Here is an 18,882-nt window from a genome sequence, read left to right as displayed (position 1 = left end):
GTGGGACCACATTTCGTATTTTAATTAGTCAAATGGGCTTTGTCATCATGACAAATGCAGTCGAGCTGTGGCTTCTGTACATGGATTGAATGATGAACCCTCACCCAGTTATTACATGCAGCCCCTCTCCATCCCTCCGTATCATTTACAAATATCCATGGACTGGGAGAAACTTCATCTACGCTGTTACTCAGCATTAGCAAAGTCCACTTCTGGATGTAAAAGCCGAGGTGAAGACTAGGCGTACGTCTTTTCTATGTACAACCCCTTTGTTGAGATGTAAACCCTTTATTCTTGTTAGAGCTTTTAAATGATTGTAGTTTGGGACACACTTCTTTTCACGAAGATAATAAAAGATAACATTAAACTTGCTCAGTGAAAATTAATACTTAAAATTTAACCGAGTAGGCCAAACTTAAGTTCAAGACAACATTTTCATTCCTTCACAAAAAAGGAAGCAATGGGTCCGTGGTGCTAGACTAATGGTGGGAGGTAAAGGTACTAGGTCTAAATTAAGGGAATCAATGTGTGGTGACCAGGTTTTCAACTAGTGGTTTAATCCCAAACAACGAGGCCTGGTTCTTGATAATTTTACCGAGACGAAGTCGAGGTAACTTATCATGATAGAACCAGCGGGTTTAAACCACTAGTTGAAAACCGATTCAACACACTTTGATTCCCATTCATAAATACCTTTTCGGTCAAAAACATCATCACTTGTTGGTCAAAGAGTAAAAGAAACGCAAAAATTATAATTGTTAAATGATTTCTTTCAACGTAACACCCTCCAGCTATGAAACTGTAGAGCCCTCCGCTGCCCTCGCGTGAACAACTCCTTATAAGGGAATGCTGTGGGCGTCGCGCGTATCGCGTGATGTTGCACAACTGTTTCAGCCGTTGTTCTCGACCAATAGGAATGAATAAACTGTCTTATAAGAACAGGTGCAAGGTCGCATGTCACGTCCATGAACTAACACTTTTAACCGGTCATTAACAAAAGGTTTATGCACACCCACGTGACGCGCTCTCCACCATTAGGAGTAGAGAAACTGTCTGGGGTATTTATGAATATGAGTTAAAGACCACTCTTAACTATAATCCCTCTGAAGAAGCACAATGAGAGGGAGGCCAGTTTCTTTATTAATCATAGTGGAATAGTGGTACTTGTCTTGGAATGAGCCTGCATGGCATGGCATGGCATAACCAAAGTACAAATGCATTGATCATATGCATGTCCATGTAAATAATGCTGTCTTGAAAATTAACAATTTGGTGTGCCAGGATTCATGATCTCTCAACGAATGTTTCCCTTTTAAGCTTCAAGATTGCTAGTTTGTACGAAAAAGCCTGACAAATCAAAAAACAATCATTTTGAAAACAAACAAAAAAGGTGATGAGTAGGCTCCTACATGTACAATGTAGTTGATTTTTTACAAGTTTTTCAGGTGCTAAATATGAAGGAACTTCACGTGCCAAAGTGTCAAGAATTATTTGAAGGCAACTTTTTTTTACAGAGTTTGAATCTGGTCAGGCTAGTTGTAACAGTCCTTGGGCAATAGATCCCATGCACATGGATTAATTCTACATAGACATGTTAACCGTGGAATAAGGTGCATGCTGTTCTAGACGACGACAAATTGTCATAATTTTGACCAGTAGATAGAAATGGTCTATTTGAGTAGGGCGCCCTCAACAAGAGGTCAAAAGGAAGTTGTTTATCAGCCAATCATGTGCGCTGCGCATACAAATCTGTTCATTTTCATTGTTTTATCGTTGGTTTACTTCCAAGATGGCGGCTTGAGGACATCAAGGCATCTAGTCTATGATTTTGTTCAGCAAGAGCCAGTACTAGGTCTAGTCGTCATGCAAGTTGAGGAAATCACTTCCATTGAAATAGTTGAAATCTTGAATGGGGTTTCGATTCATTCAAAGCACATTCATCCTATTTTGAATTGGGTTAATTCTTGGACGGGAAACAAAAATAAAATGTGTATATTGCCTACCTGGCTCCAGAACAGGCGTTTTGTTGTCTTATCTGGCCACTCAATCCTATCTCTGATTCACAACATGTCATTTTACCATCGCTTCAAAGGTCTGCAAAAATTGAACAGTTTGAACTGTGTATAATTCTCTAGTCTCTGTAATTACTGGGCAAATATATAAACACCACCAAAACGTTCCACATTAGAAGGAATTAAATATTTAAATTAATGTCTTCTCATGGATGAGTTCAGAATTCAGGCATGAATCTAACTTGTTTTGTCTGATAAATGCTTATTCAATTTACCCAAAGAAGACACAATTTATTTTGGCTTTTCACCAACAAACCAAGCACTGAGATATCCAACAGAAAAACAGTGATTGGAAATTAGTCTACTTGACATGGAGAGAGTTTTTAACAAGCCCAAGTTTACACCCTTGATAATTGTCATGGATGTTGCACACCTTTGCTTAGTACCTTGGTAAAGCCTTGGTAGATTCCACCTTTGCTTAGTACCTTGGTAGATTCCACCTTTGCCTAGTACCTTGGTAAAGCCTTGGTAGATTCCACCTTTGCTTAGTACCTTGGTAAAGCCTTGGTAGATTCCACCTTTGCTTAGTACCTTGGTAAAGCCTTGGTAGATTCCACCTTTGCTTAGTACCTTGGTAAAGCCTTGGTAGATTCCACCTTTGCTTAGTACCTTGGTAAAGCCTTGGTAGATTCCACCTTTGCTTAGTACCTTGGTAAAGCCTTGGTAGATTCCACCTTTGCTTAGTACCTTGGTAAAGCCTTGGTAGATTCCAACATTTCCTACAAGTGTAACAAAAACCAAGGCCTGCTTTGTACATGTAGAGATTGGTTCCTCAAATGCTTACCATATTCTATCATCCCCATCTACTTTTTTCTTTTTTCCGATACAATTAACTAGTGACCTTAGAAATCATATTCCAAATTGACACAAAAATATATTTCATTTAACCCTCCTACCATCAGTGACTCTTTGCAACATTTTCCAGTGAGTTGACCAACCATTTGAAACCATTCGACTGCCAAGGCTGCGTATGATGGCAACACTGAGCACAGAACTAACTGTATACCACTCCCTCATGGTATCATATTGCAGGCTGGCATAGTTCATCATTTAAAACCACAGTGAATGGTATTGAATAGTCAGACAGCAAGAGGGTTAACTACCTCAATGTTTTTAATTTTTAATTATGAAACACATATAAACCCCAAATAGTACTCTAATGGGAGCAAAGTCTGCATATAAGTTTTTAGTATTTTTTTTAGATTGAAAGAATATTTAGAAATGGGTGTTCCAACATACGTGATAAAATCATTACAATAACCATCATCTACAAAAGCAGTACATTTTTTACCCTGCCCTGAGCACAAAGGAGACAGAATGGCCTCCATTTGCTGAACTTTATTGCTGGTCTTTCTGCCTTCCATCTTCAACTGGCTTATTAAGAAGCTATTGAACCTTGCTTCGATGCTGATGGCCCTGGCTTGGATGCTATCGGACCTTGCTTCGATGCTAATGGCCCTGGCTTGGACGCTATCGGACCTTGCTTCGATGCTGATGGTCCTGGCTTGGACGCTATCGGACCTTTCTTCAATGCTGATGGCCCTGGCTTGGGCGCTATCGGACCTTGCTTTGATGCTACATGTAATGGCCCTGTCTTTGATGTAACTGAGCCTTGTTTGGATGCTAATGGCCTTGATTCAGAAGCTATTTGACCTGGCTTGGAAGATTTTGGCGCTTGCATGAAAGCTATTTGCCCTGGCAGAGCTTATGACCATGGCTTGAAAGCAAATCACAAGAGGAATTTCAAGGTTGATGACTTGGAGAGTCCAATGTTGAAATCTGCATTTGAAAAGAACAAATAAAGTCACAGTACAACTGCACTATTTGCAACAAGTGGGAGATAAATCCACTTCCACACACTTATGTGCAATGTATTTTGCCAAAGAGCATGCATCAAACTGTTCAAGTAAAACATAAAATATTCATAAAGTAATCATAAAACTGTTATCACTTTGAATGAAAATTATCTTGTTAACTTTGAAAACATGTGACCAGCAAATAAATGGAATAAATGCACTAGACACGACCCCTTATACAAATTGAACAGCGATTTCTTTATCAATCACAAATAAAGCAACACTGAACATAGGAAAAGAAAATAGGACGACAATTAAAAAATTACACATTGGTGACCCCCCACCCCATAAGCCGTTTTAAGAAATGGCGGACACAATGCCACAACACTACAAGGTTTGGGTAAATTTGTGTGTATTCATCCAAACCAAAGAGTACACTCCTATTAAGTCCGCCATACCTCAAAAAGGCTTATTGAAATCTTCCATTCCCTTTTTTGCATCCCAAGTATTAAGAACGATCAAGAAACAATGAGGCTAATATGTTGAGAACAGTGTGTTTTTAACTCATTCTGCCCTTGCTGCAGTTAATACCTTCAGTTTTTTCCACACACCCCACTGGCTTCGTGACACGAACCTGTCCAAGAGAGAGAAAGTAACAAGATGGATTTATTCAACATTCTGGTGTATATAAAACAAACATTGAGACATTACAACATAATTTACGGAATTTCGTTTTATTTCAACTAAAAATTCACCGAAGTGGCTAACTCTACTTTATTTACTTCTATAAAAGTGTTAAAGAAATTTCCTTAAAGGCACTGGACACTTTGGTAATTGTCAAAGACCAGTATTCTCACCTGGTGTATCCCAACATAAGCATAAAGTACCAAGCCTGTGCAGTTTGGACTCAACTGGTCATTGAAGTTGCAAGAAAATGATGAAAGAAAAAACACCCTTGTTGTACCAAATAGTGTGCTTTCAGATAGGAATAAAAGGCTTCTGGCCAGAAGTCTTTTTTTATTTGAGTGAAAAATTACCTCTTTCTCAAAAAATATGTTACTTCAGAGGGAGTCATTTCTCACAATGTTTTATACTATCAACAGCTCTCCATTGCTCGCTACCAAGCAAGGTTTTATGCTAATATATATTTTGAGTAGTTACCAAAGGTGTAAAGTGCCTTTAAATTTCAAGTGTACAGTGATGGTTCAGTGTTAGTAAGTGTACACATTACCAATAGAAACCTCCTAAAATAAGTAAACCCATTTTGGTAAAAATATGAACTAAGCACAACTGGCTTGATACTCTACTTAAGTAATGAAGGTTTCTTCAGAATCAATGCTACATTTTTACCCAACGAATAATCAAGTGCTTGTTTGTGTATATAACTATTGTTTAAAATCCTGTACCATCATCTTGATTTGTGCTGTAAACAATAAACGTTAATAAACATTGATCATTGCTTCTAGGGAACACAGATGCGTGAAGTACCTATAAACTGTCTCTGGATATTCACAGCAGTGGTACACTTCCAAAAGTTGTTTAAACATACATTCATAAATACCCCTGACAGTTTCTCTACTCCTATTGGCGGAGAGCGCGTCATGTGGGTGTGCATAAACCTTTTGTCTATGCACACTGGAGCTCTGTTTATGAACACTGAGCTGGCTTCCGCGTGTCGACGCACAAGATTATCACGCGGAACGCCCAAATCATAGCTATCAGCGCAAAATCTAAGCGTGTGCGCGTACACACAACCCGCGCGTCTCAAACAGATTCTTCACAAAGTTTTGGAAAAAAAACTCAAACCTCCAATTTTCAATTGTTAAAGTGTCTATAACTGTTTGTTTACGTTTTTTAACAAAAGGGCATTTATGAATGGGAATAAAAGAGTAGTGACCCGTTCTTCAACGTCCATTTAAAATCTTGCAGGGTCGTAGCCGTCTCAGGCCTTTATCACACAGTTGCCGACCCTGCCAGCTTTAATCGTACGTTGAAGTACTTGTCGCTACCCTTTTATTCCCTTAAAAATAACAACATATCCATCTCAAAAGCAATCAAGGCCCATTTCCATGGAGTATTTACATAAAAACAGCCCCATTTTCATTGGTCTATGGGTAGCAATGTATGAAAATCAACTATTGACTTGCACATGAAAATTGTATCGATATGTACCCTTTAGTTTGAAGCTCACACTATGCCATTCAATAATGTTTCTTAATTGCTATGTGCATACTGTGCATGCATCCAAAATTGTAAATGTACCATGGCCAAGTCAAAAGAATGTTGGATTACTTGTTTACCTCCCTTTTGCTAACAATTTTCTTTATCAACAATAAAACCAATGTTTTTAATTTTCTAATTTTTATTTTTAGTGGGTGGCTCTATAGACAAACTTAAAGACCCCTTGCATACGCGAAACGCTACGAGGACGCCGGGCTCACGCGCACGTTTTTCACACAAAGAACAGCTTTTGCCCAATCATTTGCCTCCTTTGACCCCAGTGAGGGCACTGTTTGAGCGTGTCACATCACACGCAAGGGGTCTAGAGGGGACACCTTAACCTTGTATTTTCTGCCATTACTGAGAAGTTAAAAATCAGCATTCATTTTTGTAACGCACAAATGCCATGACTGATCAACATTTTGATGCAACTGAACAAACGGCTAGCATCACGCAAATTAAAGCCTTCGCCTAACAGTACAGGAACATAGAAGCATCCCAGTAATGGCAGTAACCACTGGTCCAGGACCAAATAAGATTGGTCTATATGGTAACAGGTAGCTGCAACCTCACTTGACGATATTAATAAGGAACACTCATAGGGTGGTATCGAATCTTTATGGTAGATATGAGGCCGCGTTTACCAGTTACCATTTAGAGACAACTAGAAGTCTTCATTTTCTGCTTAGTTGCTTCTGTAAATGTGTATAAGAGAACAAGATAGCTGAAACTGAAGTCAGACCAAATACACATTATACAAGTAACATGGTGTACAGACCCAAGAAACAATTTTAACTGTGATGCCATTTTTGGGGTCGCACTGTTGTTTATGAGTTTGTACATATATATATTATAATAATTACATGCCACACTTTCTCTGAAAGGTATGATGCATGATTAAATATGAGAAGGAAAAAACCCACCTTTTTTGAAAAGGAAAGCTTACATTTGATAAACTTGATGGCAATTGCCTTGATAATTTTTACAGTCTCAAAAAGTATGATGTACGTAAAAGTGTTCAACAACAATGAGTTGATATCTGATGTCCAAAAACAAAATATGCATGCATATGACTGTGCACAAACTCCCGGGGCAAAACACAAGCTGTTGTTTGGCCTACTTACGGAAATATGATCGTTTTGACAGAACTTTCATACGTTGATTGTTGATAATTTAGACTGCTTATTGAATACAAGAGGACTGTAATAAATGTACTCACTCATGCATCATACCTTGAAGTGTCAACAAAATAGTTCTCAGATAACCTGTCTGATGTCTCACTGTTTGTAATATCAAACCAACTACAGAAATCTTTATTACCTCAAAATTAATCTACAACAAATCAATTACATGCATAATACACCCTGACAACTATCTTTTGCAGTATCAACATTTATCTTCAAAAAATAACCCTTTTTGCTTTATATGACAAACACACTATAAAAGTCAATAATACTTGTAATGGCTTGTTACCGTTTTGTGACCATAAACATTTTCTATTTTATGGTGAAGGATTTGGCATATCAACTTCAGCAGAGACCATAGAGTGGGTTTTATTCATGACTCGATCACAGGTATCAAAACTCAGGTTGTCTGATTTCCCAGACTGATTGTCCATGTTGTATCCGTCACAGAATCTTTTAACAAATGTTTGAATCCATGGAATTGGGCATCAAAACAACAACGCACAAAACAAAAACTTAAATAAAATGTTAACCAAGCAACCATCCCAAACCCAAATAAGTAAATGGAAGATTAAAAGTAGCATATAAATCAGCATGACCTGTGTACATGTATGTATGTATGTACAGTACTTCAATTTGCCCAAAGGAATACATGTATTCATAATATCCAATGGTATCTTGGTTCTAATATTGTCCTCTGCAGATTTGGGATTATGATTTTTTTTCTTCAGAGTTACATGAAACTGAAAGAGAAACATCTTCCAATTTACAAATTTTGTAGTTGTTGATACAATAAAAGGATAATATCAATGGCATACATACCTTATTAAAAAATGGGTAAATTATAGTGACAAACAGAGTTCACTTTCTCGCTCTTAAAAATCAGTATCTGACTTAAATCCAAAATGGAAAAAAACAAGAAAAAACAAGAAAAAACAAACATTGCTATTGGTAAATATTATCTGATGAATGTTGCCTTGAACTTCATCTTTTTAAAAACATGTAATGTTGAAAGGGCAAGGCCAGTTTCATTTTGCAAAGGGCTCTTCCATTGAATAATCGTTAGCTAAATGGGAAAATGTTGAAGGGCACCAAGGCCAAGACCAGGGGTTAGCAGTGGCCATGGTTTTCATGGCCTGCGTGTAATACCAGACCTCAACTTATTGTGTTTCTTATTTACAAATAAAATACTGAAACTCCAGGTTTGAGTAATCTTCAATTACAAAAGGTTTAACAAAAGATGTGTTGAGCAAAATAGTTTTTGTTGAGGTTGTCAGGAACATGGTCCAAGACAATGGCAAATGAAGTCATGTGGAATAATACTACTTTTGAAGTGGCAGAAAGTTTCAGATCGAATGCAAAGTAATTTATAGTGTTGATGTTGTTGTTTTTGTTTGTTTGTCTGTTTGTTTGTTTTGGTAGGGGCCGGGTGGGGTTAACTTGAAATGTACCTTTGTTTTTGCATGAAAGCAACTGTGTAACTTGGCCCACATTCCAATTTTGTGAGATATTTTATGGTGAAAGAGGCAGCTGTGAAAACCTTACTTTTGTACAAATCAGGAAAACTAAACAGTTATTCATATTGACAAGTCACATTTGATGTGAAAGATAATTGAATAAGACAAAGTGAGTGTTTTTCTAGAGAGATCTGCTTGCCTTCATTCTTCATATCTTCTCCTGGATGAATGGATGTTGTAGTGCCTCCTTGATCTGAATTCTCTTACTAGGGTCCAACATCAGGCATTTCTCTAGAAGATCTTTCAGCTGGGTCACTTTACGGTATTGGTCATCTGGGAGTCGGCTATAGCCAATCAGGTCGGACATGATGTCTTTGGAAGGATTGAAGACGCTGAAGGTTGTCACCTTTTCCTGTCAGGGATAAATTATAATAGAAATAAGAATCAGAAAAATAGAATTGAGAAAAATTAGAAAAATAGAATATTTTTGTTTTAACCTTGACAGCCCCTGTACAACTTGTAACTATTGTGTATGTCTCAAGATTTAAATAATTTTCAATAAATTAGCTGTTGCACACTGCTTACCAACAAAAAGCACATTTGGTATAAACGCAAACAAATAGTAAATGGCCTGGCTTTTCGACCGGCTAGGGTCAAATCGATTCTGCTAGGGTCAAATCTAGAGTCTTTCTTGAGAAAGACTCTGCTTTGGTCGAAACGTCAGGCCAATAACTTCTTTTTGCAGAAAATAATAATCAGACATCAGTTTGCAAAATCAAAAGCATAAGGGCAGATGTAATTATGTTGTGTAATTATGTATGCTGTCCAAAGGCAGGGGCGTAAGGCTCTATTATGCCCTCCTTCCAGGCACACAAAGTACCCTTTTTCCCAGTAACAACAGGCAATAAGAAATAAAATGGCTCAAAACAAAGAAATGTTGCCTGTCTGTAACATTTTTGTTACTAGAATTACCCCAACATATGTTTTCCTATGCAGAATTGAACTTAAAGGGTATATGTACCTTTTCTCAACAAAAAACACAATGTCCACAGATTTATATTAAACTTACACAGTTTGAAGATTATGATAGTAGAAAGCTTCCCTTGAAATTTTACTTACTGAGGTGCTGTAGTTTTTGAGAAATGAGTAAAAGTAGTAATTTTCGTCTCAGTTTTAGCATGTAAAAACATATTAACCAGTTATGGTTTTGGTATAATATCATAACTGGTTAAGGGGATTTTACATGCTAAAATCATTTTGGTCTCATGAGACACAAATGATTTTGTGACTTGTTTTACTCATTTCTCAAAAACTACACAACCTTAGTTACTAATTCGAAGGGAAGCTTTCCACTATCATTATCTTCAAACCCTGTAAATTTAATGTAAATCTGTGGACATTTTGAAAAAGTACCTGAATCCTTTAAATGACTAATGATTGACAAAAAGCTGATCAAACTTTCACATTCAGTTGTCTTTTGACACTTGATTTTGTGCATTAATCAAACCCCTTTCGGCAACATTTTGTTACATCCTTCTGCCATGTACATAACAATGCTATTTTTTATTACTTGAATTGCATTAACCAAAGATTTTAATTCAAACAAATACAATTCTGTCCCTGAAAATGTTAGTCCATATAAGGGAAATGAAAATTTCTGAAGTATAAATCTATACATTAGTCCTATACCCAGGGCATTTTATCAATGAGTAAATAATGACAAGGCCCTTCCTTAACACTAGCCTAGTGAATATTGTCTAGTAAAAACTGCTACGAGCTAGTAACACCACTTCTAAACTTGCCGCGTACATAAGGCTACTTAAAACTGTGGCCCTACTTGTTTATAACGCTCATATTTCTTCAATCTTTGAAAATGTGTATAAATGATGCGTGCGAGTGTAACTTCAACTGACAAACAAACTGGTTGATTTATGACAACACATGTTTGAACCTGTAAAATTAAAAACAGGCTAGAGGCAAATGCAGTTTACTAGCCCGGTAGGCTTCTTCACAAAAAGCTTAAAACTTAAGGCCTGAATGATTTCTTAAACTTTCTCAATTTCCAAATGCCAAACAGTAACATGAGCTGAAGATGTAATCACAACACCATCTCAGCCTTCACAGTTCCTCATTCATATACCTAGGTGGAGATAAGCAAACTATAGTTATGTGACTGATTGTTATTTTAAGTTCTAGTAAAGACATTCTTTTTCCATATGGCTGGTAAGAAGTGTCCTTTAATGGCAGCAGTTCACATAGACCATGTCTTTAGGTCGATTGATAGAAGTTCAATATACCGCAAAATCCATAGCCTTCTGTAAAAAAATCACCATACACCACCCAAACTGGGCTGATTTTGTAGATTAACATAATCTCTTTGGGTGAAAATTACTGGAAACGCAAGTTGCATGCAATTTGATTCACAAAACGGCAGACCATGGGACACAGTAGTCTATTATAAAAAAATAAAGTAATAACAGAATGAACCTTACCCTTTCTGTAACCTTATCCACCTCGATATACTTGAAGTTAAAGTTGTTATCAAAGTGGCTGTCTTTAAGGAAGCCTTTCTTGATCATCCTATTGGGCATCTTTCCTTTGAGGTCCATCATACACTTGAGCATGTGGTTATTAGATTTGCCTGGAAAGAGTATCTTACCAGAGTACAGCTCATAGATTGAACACGCTGTGCTCCATAGGTCAATGGCATAGTCATAGGTCATGCCAATTACTGAAACAGAACATAAATAGACATTCATAAATACCTAAGTCAGTTTCGCTATTCCTATTGGTGGAGAGAGCGAGCTTGCACCTGTGCTTATAAGACAGTTTCTTCATTCCTATTGGTCGATTGCAACAGCTGAAACAGTTGTGCCACATCACCGATACGCGCGACGCGCACAGCATTCCCTTATAAGGAGTTGTTTACCCGAGGGCGGCGGAGGGCCTTACTAGGGCCTGGGCGAATTATTCGAATATCCGGTTAATGGCGAATAGGTTTTCCTATCCGTAACCGCAAATGTCTTTTTTTTCTTAACCGGATATCCGCATAGGGCGTGAATAGCTATTTATAAACCGGATAGTTCTGTAATTACAACCAAGTAACCGGATATTCTTTAATATCCGAATATCCGCGAACGTCGGGCGACAACTGATAGGAATGTTTTGTCTGAATACTTATGAAACTTCTATTAAGACAGCATAAAACAGCATAAATTAAGTATTTAACTATGCTCACCTCCATGAAGAGTTAAAACAATGACATTTCTGACGTAATTTGTTCAAAGATTACGAAAGTTTTCCTTCACGTAGAGTCAATCACGATCAAAAGAAAAAGCAAATCGCCATCTTTAAATTAGATCCGGTTATTTTTATGAATGAACCGAGTGACACTGTTTCACTATTCGCCCAGCACTAGGCCTTACCATTTCATAGCTGGAGGGGTGTTGTGTTGAAAGAAATCATTGAACAAGTATATTTTTTGCATTTACTTTACTTTTTGACCAAAAGTGTTGATGTTTTTTGACCAAAGGTTTTCAAATCAGTTTTCAACTAGTGGTTTAAACCCGCCGAGGCCTGGTTTTTAATAATTTACCTTGACTTTGTCACCGTAAATTATCAAGAACCAGGCCTCATTGGGATTGAACCACTATTAAACCTCTTCACCACACATTGATTCCCTTAGTTAGTCTCACTGCTGGTGAGCTACATATAGCCTGAACATCTGACGTCACACTTCAAGGCTCATGAATAATGCCTGAGACCGGCCTCCAGCTGGCGTGTACATCTACCTTAGACCTACATTCATTTCACACAGAGATACGCAGTCAAATTTTATGCAGACATGCCTGTATTTTGCATCAAAAACCTGTATTTTTTTTAAAACACGTGTAAACGTAGTTTTAAGCCCCGAGACAGGCAAAATAGAGAAGGTGTGAAGGCCATTAAGTTATCAAACAGCCTAATTAAACCAGTAAATTAAAACTTGCAGAAAAATAAAAAAAATAAAAAATAAAATAAAAAAATAAAAAAAAAGTAAAAAAAAAAGTCATGAGACCCATGAGTCAATTATCACATTCCAAACCTGAATAGAAAAGTGGAGGGTTAACTTGTAAAGAGAAACTGAGCTTACTGATTTCTGGTGATCTGTAGAATCTGCTGACAAGGTATGGAGTAATATCAGTGTCACCCACATGACAAGCTGACCCATAATCACAGAGCTTTAGGATGGTCTTAGACTCATTCACCTGCAAGAATATAACCAACAATATCTCTCAGTCAACTGATTTAAATAAAAGCTCTTCATAAGGAAAACAGTTGGGATCATAACAATGAGCTGAGTAGGACATCAACATGATCTTGTACAGTGCATAAGTTTGCATGCTAGAAACAAATTGAAACCAACAGTTCTTTTCAGAACCACCCCAACTCATTAGAGATAGTCATTACATGGTGTTACCGCAAACCTTTCTATATCGTTTTTCCACCATGCAAAGTTTCAAGTCCTACTTAAGTTTGCCTCAATAAGCATTTTACATCCACCACATGGCTCAGTTGGTCAGCCAAGACATACACTGATATAAACCATGTTATCTAAAAGCAACTTTAATGTTCTTCATTGTTGGAAGAACAGAGAAAATGTAGATCAGTAAAGTATTCATTTATAACTTCACAATCTCAATATTTATTTCCATGATACAAAATGTGCATGCACGTGTAAATAACAAACGGTATATTATATAACATGGATGGATAGAAAATGCCTCAATTTCGGGTGGCTAGTATGCAAAAGTTGTATTACTGTTCAGAGCTAGTCGTGTGGTTTTTGCAGGTAGTGGACACTAATGGTAATTGTCAAAGACTAGCCTTCACAGTTGGTGTATCTCAACATATGCATAAAATAACAAACCTGTGAAAATTTGAGCTCAATCGGTCATCGAACTTGCGAGATAATAATGAAAGAAAAAACACCCTTGTCACTCGACATTGTGTGCGTTTAGATGGTTGATTTTGAGACCTCAAGTTCTAAACCTGAGGTCTCGAAATCAAATTCGTGGAAAATTACTTCTTTCTCGAAAACTATGGCACTTCAGAGGGAGCTGTTTCTAATCAACCTCTCCCCATTACTCGTCACCAAGAAAGGTTTTATGCTAATAAATATTTTGAGTAATTACCAATAGTGTCCACTGCCTTTAAAAAGTATGAATTAATTTTGAATCATGAGCAGGATATTAGGTACCACACACACTGGATAACCTATCGATATTGCCCTCAAACATAATACAAAAGGCTGAGAGAAATGTCACAAATGCAGAGCATGTCAACAAATGCTTGGTTCGTTAACAGGGCAAGACAACAACCATGTATTTACCACCCAGCATAGATCAGATCCTGACACTGATTATTCCCTGTTAAAAAAACAATCACATAACAAATCAGACAAACTGCACATAACAGATATTGAACTCACCAGAATATTATCCGGTTTGATGTCTGCATGGAGTATGTTACATCTCTTGAGGAGTTTAAGAGCCAAGAAGAGCTGGGAGGTGTAGGAGCGTACAGCCTTAATGTGTAGACCTACGTCTTTGCCATAACGCTTTAAGACTTCTCTTAAATTCATGCTGCGAGTACAAAACGTATTCCATCATTAATATCAACATTAGATCTTAGATAGGTACTTCACAAGGCAAAATAACAATATTTGAGGAGTCGGCTGCTCAAAACTTGTTTTTGTGACGGCTATTTTGTAAGAATCAGTTTTGCAAAAGGCACTTGTGAAACTCGTTTTGTGAGGTTTGGCAATCGCAAGATCAACTGATTCCTAAAATAAATGAAGCTAGAAAAAGTAGTGGTAGCTCTTAAAGACTAACTATATAAAAATACAAAAAAGCACAAGCTTTTGTAGCAACAACTACATAAGATGAAAAAAGCTCATGCAGTTTTTATGTCATTAGTTAGTCTTTAATTGCTACCACTAACTTTCATGTTTCATCTATCAACTAACACTGCTATTTTTTATAAAAATAAATGAATTAAGTACCGGTGGAGTTTTTAACCATGTCCCAATATTACCAGGGATCAATCCTTTTACTCCTAGGACTTTGACAGTTCTTTCCACACACAGTCACCTTTGGATGTGAACTTGGGTTGTCATCCAAGTGGAAGGCTAGCCAAGGTTCTTATAGAACCAATACTTCAACAAAATAAATCAAATAGAGTAAATCAAACAGAGTTTGTTAAGAACTTTTGACATGTTAAACTAAGCTGGCTACATAACTTTATTGTGAAATAAGCGTGCATCAAATCTGGTCTTTACACAAACACAGAAAAAACAAATACTCGTTGTGTTGCACTTGCATTGGTGATAGGACTTCTGACCTCCGAGGCAGACAATAACATTCCTATGGGGACCTAGAGCTATTTTTTAGACTTTAATCATCTGGAGATAGAACTCTTTCTACAGCGGTTTGCTGTGTTGGACTCACATATGTGTAAAATTAAAAATAAAACATGTCAAACTTTGGAGCAACAGGCAGGGCAGTTGTGGTAAAAGGGTTAAACATGTTAACATGCCACAAGTAATTTTTCCTGGAAGTTGGAATGTATTGTAGTGTAAAATGAAACACCCTGAAAGTGTCATAACTATTCAGTATCAATAGTTACATGTAAAAGGTACTCGGCACAAATGCAGAAGGATGGGTCATACCTGAGAGGTTCAAATACAAGGCAGAGATGGTTCCTATGAAAGAAATGCCTGAAGAGACGAACACAATGGAATTTATCCTCTCTGTCTGTATCATTAAGTCTCTTCAGATACTCAAGCTCCTTCAGACCAGTCTTGTGCCTAAAAGGGAGAGGAAGAAGAAGAGGGTTAAGAAACTTACAGCGTACTTTAAAGCCCAACTTATAATCTTATGAACAAATGTCAAGGTTTTTCTATGACAATCAAAGCTTCACAATTCCATGTCAAAGTTTCATGTGAGAAGATCAGCACAAGGTACAGTTAAAGTGGGACTGTCTTTATGATCATAGCAGGCCTGTGGCTGTACATGGCTGTATTAAAGCCTGGGCGGCTCTTACATCCTGCGAATGTGAATGCGATATGAATGTTGACTTCACAAATTCGCAACAAATAATGTGCAGCAGTTGAGTTGTTCTCAACTGTCCTACGCATATTGCAGCGAAAACAGAACTGTGACGTCAAATTCATGTCAAATTGGCACCGCATTCGCATGAACTATGAACCGGGCTAAACTCTTAACCCAGATACCGCATACTGGTCATCACATACACCAATGGATTATACCTCTGAAGTACATGTATAGGGGAAGCAATGATCTTGCCAATCCATAGCTGAGTGGTAAATACTTATGCCTGGTTAATACTTCCTGCGAATGCGAAGCGAATTTTGATGTCACAGGGCTGTTTTCGCAGCAAATATTTCGCATCTGAACATATGTTTCACAGTTGAACACACTTGAACTGTGCAAGTTTTTGTTGCGAATTTGTGATGTCAGAATTCATATCACATTCGCATTTGCAGGAAGCAACAAATCTCATTTCCAGTCGTAATTTTTTATTTTTTTTTGGGGGGGGGTAGGGACATCTGGGGGATTGGTTATACTGTAGGTTCATAAACAAGAATATTGAGATAATGCTGATGGGACTGCACAGATATTATTTTTGGTTTCTCCTAATATCGGACGGCATTGTACACATAATTGTTTCTTAAAATTTTACAAACAGTTCCAATGCAGCATGAGAGAGGTAATTTCATATTAATTTTGACAGAGGAGTTGAAGTAATAAATGTTGTTGTTGACCATACATGAGTTCATTGTTCCTGATGATCTTGATAGCTACATCTTGTTGAGTCCTAGCACAGTCTCTAGCCCGAATGACGTTACTGAATACACCTTGACCTGTGTAGCCATACACACTGTAACGCTTATCAAGCAGCTCACCAACACGTACACCTTGAAAACAAAACATCAAGCAATGAGTCAACTGGAAATTTATCTGGTATTGAGGCATTGCATGTTGAGGAACATCAATGTTAGGTTTGTGTTAACACCATGTATTTATCTTTTTGCTGGGTAGATTATGTTCTTTTGAATAATAGTAATAATAACAAAAACTTATATAGCGCCAAAGTCCGCCTAAAAGATGCTCAAGGCGCTTCACAGAGAAACAATTTAATAAGCAGATAATAATTTTTAGAACTTGTCTTGCTTTATATTATACTAATCACCAATCACCATTCACAATTCACAAAACCGCCATTCACAAAACCGCAAAAGTCTTGACCCTAAATTGACACTTTCTTAGTACACTTGAATGGATTAGATAGTTCCCACAAACCACAGTGCACATTTCTTTTAATGCAATGCGTTCCCCATACACTATCGTGCAAAAGTTATCGCACATGTCAGTTGCAAATTTCATTCACAGATGTCTCAATCAAATATCTCCATTTCTTCATAAAGTGTCCTACCTAAAGCCTGGCCCTGATCACCATGAACATGAATTAAAGGCAGTGGACACTATTGGTAATTACTCAAAATAATTATTAGCATAAAACCTTACTTGGTATTAATGAGTAATGGGGGTAGTATAAAACATTGTGAGAAACGGCTCCCTCTGAAGTGGAGTAGTTTTCGAGAAAGAAGTAATTTTTCACGAACTTGATTTCGAGACCTCAAGTTTAGAATTTGAGGTCCCGAAATCAAGCATCTGAAAGCACAGGATAATAAATGTTGGTGCTCTCCCATCCAGTGACGTTGTGTCTGTTGACTTGTCGTAAATTAAAACATGTATTGTATTAATACGATTCCAATTATTGTAACTGTGCTGTACTATTTCCACCATTGTTATTTTAAACATGGTGTTTATGGGAAATAGTTTAACCAAGAAATGGGACCCTTTAAGACCAAGTTGGTCTGTATGTGAACGAAAATGTTTTTGAGATTGACAAGGGTGTGACAAGGGTGTTTTGTTCTTTCATAGTTATCTTGCAACTCTGACGACCAATCAAATGTTCACAGGTTCAAATTTTCACAGGTTTGTGATTTTATGCATATGTTGAGATACAGCAAGTGAGAAGACTGGTCTTTGACAATTACCAATAGTGACCACTGGCTTTAATTGGCGGGAGGATTTCTATGAGCATAAAACATATCCCAAGCCCACAGCTTCACAGAGAGATTGCTTACATGATACTTATTTTTGCTTAGAGACTCGACATACTGCATACTTACGATAGTAGCCTTCAGCGTCATCCCAATTATCAGTCAGACTCGGGTTCTCATGAGCTGATTGGTCAAGCTTCTCTACAGCAGTTGGACTCTATAAAATAACAAACAAAAACACCAAATACATGAGTGTGGGTTCGAATCCCGGTCGTGACACTAGTCTTCCTGGGCAAGACACTTAACTATAGTTGCTGCTCTCCACCGCGGGGTTAATGGGTACCTGTGAGGGCAGAGATTAAGTAATCAAGAGTAAGCGATCGACCCCAGGTAGACCCAATTCATTGCTCAAGTATCTGGTATCAACAGAAGATTAAACGATATAGCCGTAAATTATTGTTCATCATTGTATTTGCACGTGAGGCGATTGACATGACCAAGCAGCTTTAGTCATGGTTCTATGAAAAACTAGTCTGATTGTTCAAAATTGATTCAAGGTGTGCGTCAGCACAAAAATCTTTTTAGAAGTGGTTGAAGCTTGTGATGGAAGTAGAATGGATGGACAAATACAAAACAGGTTAAACAAAATAATGAAATGGAAAAACATGTTGACGGAGAACACGAAAGCGACTTAGAGAGAAACGATTGATGAGTTATTGAGTAAATAAATAAATACATTTGCTGTGTTAAGAACAAACTGTTCACAAATAAAAAACAATCTCTTTCAAGGTTTTGAACTGTATTAAATACTCACATCATAGTTGCTGCCTTCACTGAACATGTCCATGCCATTGTGAGAAACTGCTGCAAATAACAGAACAAATACAATTATTTATATTACACACAAATGTATTAAAGGCAAGGTACACGTTTGGTAGTTACTGCAAAACAAATATTAACTTAAAAACTGACTTGGTAGCGAGTATTGGAGAGCTGTTGATAGTATAAAACTTTGTGGGAAAT

General features: G+C 37.3%; 1 protein-coding gene across 6 annotated transcripts in view; it reads right to left on the bottom strand.

Moving 5' to 3' along the window:
* Positions 1-881: 881 nt before the first annotated feature.
* The window catches only part of LOC117288750 (serine/threonine-protein kinase PRP4 homolog), a 39,377-nt gene continuing 21,376 nt past the window's right edge, over positions 882-18,882 (bottom strand). Inside the window, exons 6-16 of one of the 6 annotated variants that reach the window (XR_004518903.1) lie at positions 18,674-18,723; positions 17,989-18,076; positions 16,560-16,707; positions 15,439-15,576; positions 14,200-14,353; positions 12,862-12,976; positions 11,222-11,460; positions 8,929-9,141; positions 4,460-4,502; positions 2,552-3,851; positions 882-2,445 (exon numbers count right to left, since the gene is read on the bottom strand). Coding sequence is in view for 1 of the 6 variants with exons in the window: in XM_033769578.1 (XP_033625469.1) it covers positions 8,938-9,141; positions 11,222-11,460; positions 12,862-12,976; positions 14,200-14,353; positions 15,439-15,576; positions 16,560-16,707; positions 17,989-18,076; positions 18,674-18,723 (1,136 nt within the window). In the remaining 5 variants the exon portion in view is untranslated. Of the gene's footprint in view, positions 3,852-4,459; positions 4,503-8,001; positions 9,142-11,221; positions 11,461-12,861; positions 12,977-14,199; positions 14,354-15,438; positions 15,577-16,559; positions 16,708-17,988; positions 18,077-18,673; positions 18,724-18,882 lie in introns of those variants that run through there. The other 5 variants (XR_004518902.1, XR_004518904.1, XR_004518901.1 and 2 more) reach the window with 5 other exon arrangements.

This window comes from Asterias rubens, chromosome 4 (genome assembly GCF_902459465.1).
Source record: "Asterias rubens chromosome 4, eAstRub1.3, whole genome shotgun sequence".
NCBI lineage: Eukaryota > Metazoa > Echinodermata > Asteroidea > Forcipulatida > Asteriidae > Asterias > Asterias rubens.
This window is presented reverse-complemented; position numbering and strand designations above follow the sequence as displayed.